Source organism: Morone saxatilis, unplaced genomic scaffold (assembly GCF_004916995.1).
Source record: "Morone saxatilis isolate NCDOM2014 unplaced genomic scaffold, NCSU_SB_2.0 Contig21, whole genome shotgun sequence".
Classification (NCBI taxonomy): Eukaryota; Metazoa; Chordata; class Actinopteri; family Moronidae; genus Morone; species Morone saxatilis.
Genome location: NW_023339774.1, coordinates 5871948 through 5877233, shown reverse-complemented (window position 1 = coordinate 5877233; position 5286 = coordinate 5871948). Strand labels below are relative to the sequence as shown.

At 44.2% G+C, this 5286-nt stretch overlaps 1 protein-coding gene across 1 annotated transcript in view; it reads right to left on the bottom strand.

Moving 5' to 3' along the window:
• LOC118332532 (WD repeat-containing protein 5) overlaps nt 1–5280 on the bottom strand; it is a 6716-nt gene extending 1436 nt beyond the window's left edge. The window contains exons 1-13 of the mRNA XM_035667874.1: nt 5132–5280; nt 4098–4207; nt 3775–3883; nt 3312–3385; nt 2377–2466; nt 1978–2067; nt 1738–1821; nt 1586–1641; nt 1196–1242; nt 979–1054; nt 695–728; nt 367–441; nt 88–175 (exon numbers count right to left, since the gene is read on the bottom strand). Of these exons, the coding sequence (XP_035523767.1) occupies nt 88–175; nt 367–441; nt 695–728; nt 979–1054; nt 1196–1242; nt 1586–1641; nt 1738–1821; nt 1978–2067; nt 2377–2466; nt 3312–3385; nt 3775–3883; nt 4098–4175 (901 nt within the window). The 5' untranslated portion in view covers nt 4176–4207; nt 5132–5280. The remainder of the gene's footprint in view (nt 1–87; nt 176–366; nt 442–694; nt 729–978; nt 1055–1195; nt 1243–1585; nt 1642–1737; nt 1822–1977; nt 2068–2376; nt 2467–3311; nt 3386–3774; nt 3884–4097; nt 4208–5131) is intronic.
• Between the last annotated feature and the right edge of the window lie 6 nt (nt 5281–5286).

Below are 5286 nucleotides of genomic sequence, written 5' to 3'. Positions count from 1 at the left end.
TGTGTGTGTGTGTGTGTTTAAGCCTAATAAGACTTAAATGTGTGCTTTCAAGCACAGAGAAATGTCCCGACGCGTGTCTTCCTCTACCTGTGTGGCCCTGCAGTTTCTGCACGATCTCCTTCGTCTGCAGGTTCCAGATATAAACCATGTTGTCCTCGGAGCCCGACACAATCCACTGCAAGAGAGCGGACGCCGGGTTACACTCGGCTGCACGCGCCACTCATTTCAGAAGCGTAATGCATGAATGTACAAACTGAGCAGGAGGTTTATTAAAACAATAAAACTCCTAGGAATAAACAAACACACTGTGTGTGTGACGTTAAAGATCGACTGTTCGCACACGCTCACAGAAACGAGAGCTCTTACCTTCCCACCGGTGACGGAGAAATTTGCAAATATGCAGTACTTCTCATTTTTATGGCCGGTGTACGTTTTCAAGCACTGAAATGTTGGAAGAACAATGAAGAGTAAAATATCTGCTGTAGCATAAGCATCAGGTATTTACAAGTAAACAAACAGCATTTTGTTATCCCCTAATGCAAAAAACCCTACAACATTAAAGACATCAAACACCGTTATGAATAATAAGATGCCATCTATCTGAGTCTTTATAGGTGAAACTGTTTACATTCACTTCCACTGTTCCAATAATGAATGATAAAATAACATCACATTTCACACTGAGGTGTCGTACCTTTCCTTTGCTGTAGTCCCACAGCTTCAGCGTGCTGAAAAGGGAGCACAACCGCAGCAGTTCATTAATAATGTTCAACAACTTCCTGCAAAACAACTGTAAAAATAATAAACCGCATTCATTTCATCTTTATAGGAAACTGCAGCTGAGGACAGCCTTTTATAGCGCTACGCCGCCATCTGCTGGCGAAGGACTGGTAAAGGAGGGCTGATGAACTCAATGAGCAGTGTGTGGTAGAGAGCAGCAGTGAGTTCACTCTCCTGCAGGAACAACGTAACACTCACTTATCCAGTGTGGCTGCCAGGATGTATTTCCCGTTGGGGGAAAACTTCACAAACGACACGGGAGGGTTGTCATCGTCTAATAAACACAGCGGCACACAAACAATCAACAACAACAATCCTAAATACCTCATGCAGGCTCGTCTTTGTCACACATTGTATGATTGGAAATTGGATTAATTAATTGTAATAAAAGTGAAAATCTACTAAATGATCTTACCTATGAGCGTCTTTAAACACTGCCCCGATGCTGTGTCCCAGATTCGGCTGAGAGCGTAAAGAAACAAAAACACTTGTTTATTAAGGGTTATGACAGCGAATAAACAAAAATCACGCGAACAGAACTGCACGCAGAAGTTAAGACGCAAGTCATCCACAACCGCTACACCGTTCAACAAATCCTTCAGTTGGACTTTCACACGGGAAGTGTTTGTATAAAAGGTTTCAAAGAGCTGTTACGCAATCAAGATTAAAAAAAGAAAAGAAGTGGCAGCAGAGAAAGACAGCGATGTCCATTACACTAACTGAGTCGCTGTATCGGCCCCTGGTGGTCCAAAAACAACCGCCGATCCAAGCTAAGAAATAGAAATGGTTATGGAGTTGTTCTCACCAAAGGCCGTCGTAGCTACTGGACACGATCAGGGAGCCGTCTCTGTTGAAATGGACCTGCGCACGGGGACACAGCATCACGTTACTGGCAACCGTGTCAGCCGTTAAAACCCAGAAGACTCTTCAGATTTGAAGAATAAAAAACAAACTTACGGCCGAGACCGGGTCGGAGTGAGCCGGCAACGTTTTCAAACATTTCCCGGTCTTCACGTCCCATATCCTCACGCTCTCGTCAAACTGCAAACGAAGACAAAACACACACCTTTTATATTTCCCCCCCTCGCACAAAACGACATGTGACGTGCGTATAATGCTCGATGTGAGCGCTCTGGCAGAGGTCTGACATCTGTTTCCCACTGGCCGCGTGTTGGATGCCAAGAGCTCGGTACTCACCGATCCCGAAACGATAAGATTGGACTGGGGGTTGAAGTTGCAGCAGAAGACGTAGTTGCTGTGACCTTTTAGAGTTTTTAAGCATTTTCCCTAGATGACAGAAAGACGAGTTGAAGTGTCACATTCTTAACAGAACAACATAAAACAAAGAGTGGAAGCGCAGACAGTGGCAGAGCTGCAGGTAAGTGGTGATTAAACTTTTACAGCAGGAGCCGCAGTTATGACTCTTAAAATTGTGCACAGACTTCATTTTCTTCCTTCATGAATGTGTAATGCTACGAGACACTGTCGGCCTGCGTAGACAATCCCATTCTGCCCTTTACCGCATGTTCTGTGATTCAATAACTCGATGGTGAGGACTGTGAACATGAGAGCGCTGCAGTGTTGGTGTGCTCTTACCGAGCTGACGTCCCAGATCTTCAGGGTTTTGTCGTCGGATGCAGACACCAGGAGGTTGGAGTCGGAGGACCAGGCCACGTCAGATATACCCTGCAGAGGAGTGGGGGGTAGTTAGGAACAGCATGGCAAAACTGGACCCAATGTAAATACGAGTGAATAGAACCACGGCTCGCTCCAAACTCAGTCCCTGTGACAGAGTCATTACAACTGAATTTATGTAATAATACATGTTACGCATGTTCTTCATTTCTAGTAGGAATGAGTCATAAACGTTCCGGTTCCCTCGTCTCAAAGTCAGCGGGTTCTTTTGAAGGGGTTTTTGTTTTTTAGACGCCTAAAATAAAGTCTGTCGTTATCACAGGCTTACAGATTCCCGTTTTGTTCTAGGACATCAAATACGTCAGTAAATACCCCAACAGTGAATTTTTACGCTTTTTCGTCCTAAAACAGTCGTTTTCTAACAAGTAAATAAACAACACTACAGAGGTTGTCAGCAGTCAACACATGGAACCAGGAGATCTGCTCCCAGTCCTCCTTTACAGTCTAACTGTGTTTACACTCGTGCTCTTTCAAACTATTGCAACTCAAACTTTCCAACTTGTAGATTCTGATTACAAGATTTAAAGCTGGAGGTTCAGTGGTGACACTAAAGCCATGCGACGGTGTTGTAGTTTGTTTATAGCCTTTTTACTTCTGGTGGTCACACACATGCTTCAAAAACCATGGAAAGGTTTTCATTTGTGAAGATGATCCTGCTGAACAAAACGTGCATAATCAAAAATCCCGTGGAAAAGTCCCATCCCATCTTTGATCGTCTTTTTAAAAGCTGCTGCTGCTACTTCATCTGGGTAAACACAGTCCCGTCCCATCGTTCAAAACATAACGCAGAGAGCAGAAACGCTGCAGCAGTGAAGATGAGAATCTGTCAAACTCACAAGTTTGTGTCCCGATATGGTTTTCTCAAACTTGCCATCATATGCTCCCCAGATTTTGATGAGTTTATCAGCGGCTGCAAAGAGAAGATAAATATGTGATCAGTGTTTTGCGGCTGTAAACAATAGTAGACAGAATATTCAGTGCCAACTATTCTGATGATTTCTTCATCGTTTCGGTCATTCCTCAAGCAGAACACAGAGTGAAGACTTACTGACTTTCTTTTTCATATATGGCAGTAAATAATATATCTTAAGGTTTTGGACAAAGCAAGCATATTGAAGACATAACCGTGTGCTTGGACAAATTGCAAATGCCACTTTATCACTATTTTTTAACATTAATGGACAAATTGACTAATCTAGAAAATACCTGGCAGATTGGCCGATGATGAAAATAATCGTTAACCGTGGCCCATATGTGGTTTGAAGGGAACACGACAGAGGAAATGGAAATATAACTCACACGAGCTGGCGAGCCATTCTCCGCTCGGGCTGAACTTGACGGAGGAGACGGCTTTAGTGTGTCCCGCTAACGTGAATTTCAGGCTGTAGTTTGGCTTGGCAGGGGCAGACTGTAGAGGAAAACAAAACGTGACATTTACTAATCTCCTCCCGGCGTGTGACAAATGGACACACATTTACTCAGCGATCGAAGAAAAAGGAAAAAAACAGAAATGCCTCCAAACCACACCCCTGTATATTCCCTCACTCAATTACCATAAAAGAAACCAACGAGTTAAGTTGGGCAGCCGCAGGAAAACGCTGAAACTATTCAAAAATACAAACCTTGCTTTGGCTGGCGGATGCTGACGGTACAACTGGAGGTTTTGTGTCAGTCTCTGGTTTCTTATCTTCTGTTGCCATGGTGAGGAAATGAGCATCTATTGAGCACGATCCTGAGTGAGAGAGAGAGAGAGAGAGAGAGAGAGAGAGAGAAGCAGTTCAGATTGTGAAAGAGCACAGCGGTGTCTGACGTTAAAGGTTTGTACAGTACCATACAGCTGTGGGCCTGTGTCACAACACAACAACATGTGGATTACACAGTGTGCAACCCAGTAATTACATCCTTTCATGCTCTTTATAGTTATTCAAACCCTAACACTGCACGGAATCATGAAGCTCAGGTGATTGCAGATGCACTATAGAGCATGTGCCAGATTTAGCTCATTCACAAAATGACCTAACTCATATTTCAGCTAGCCATATTAACTCTAGCAGCTATTTCTGACAATTCACAGCTATACAGCCACTGGCTATGAAGCTGTAATAATCACTAAAGGCTGTGATTAGACCTACTGGCACAGGCTGCAGTTGTTTTTCTAATGTTTGTTTGGCAAAAAGCCGCAACTGTAAATGGACGTTAGCTATTTCGGCTAGCAGTTAGCTGGCTAGCTAACTCAGCTAGCGTTAACGAGCCTTGTTGCGGTTAAATGAACTAACTTTACACAGAAACGTTTCATACGCTCAGCCACGGCGGTAAAAACGAGCTGGTGTTACTTACAAATACGTTAACGTCTATTCGCGTTCATATGCAAAACAGAGGAAATGAGGAAATATCAAACAAAGGGCCTTCGCTGAGGAGTCCAACTCTGACAGAAGCTAGCAGCACACTGTAACGGTGTGTTGTTTCAACATTAAAGCCCGACACACAGCGAGAAACCCGCCATGTTAAATCCACCACTCTTTAATGAGAGCTAAGGTTGGTCTGATCAGGTCTCCGTCTGCTTTCAAAGCGTTGATGCTGTTGACAAACTGGCTGACCTGCCACGGAGGGGGCCTCCATTCAAACAATGAGGAATCAGTAAAAAGACGATACTCACTGGGAGTGAACGCAGCTTCGCGGTCAGATTGTTCCTCCTGGTGAAGGTTGGACAGAGAGAGGCACGGTGTGTTTATTCAGACGGTCATGGAGGACGCAGAAATCAATCGGCTCGCTCAGAGATGTGTCCGTCTGCGCGGAGAAGCGGGGAATGTG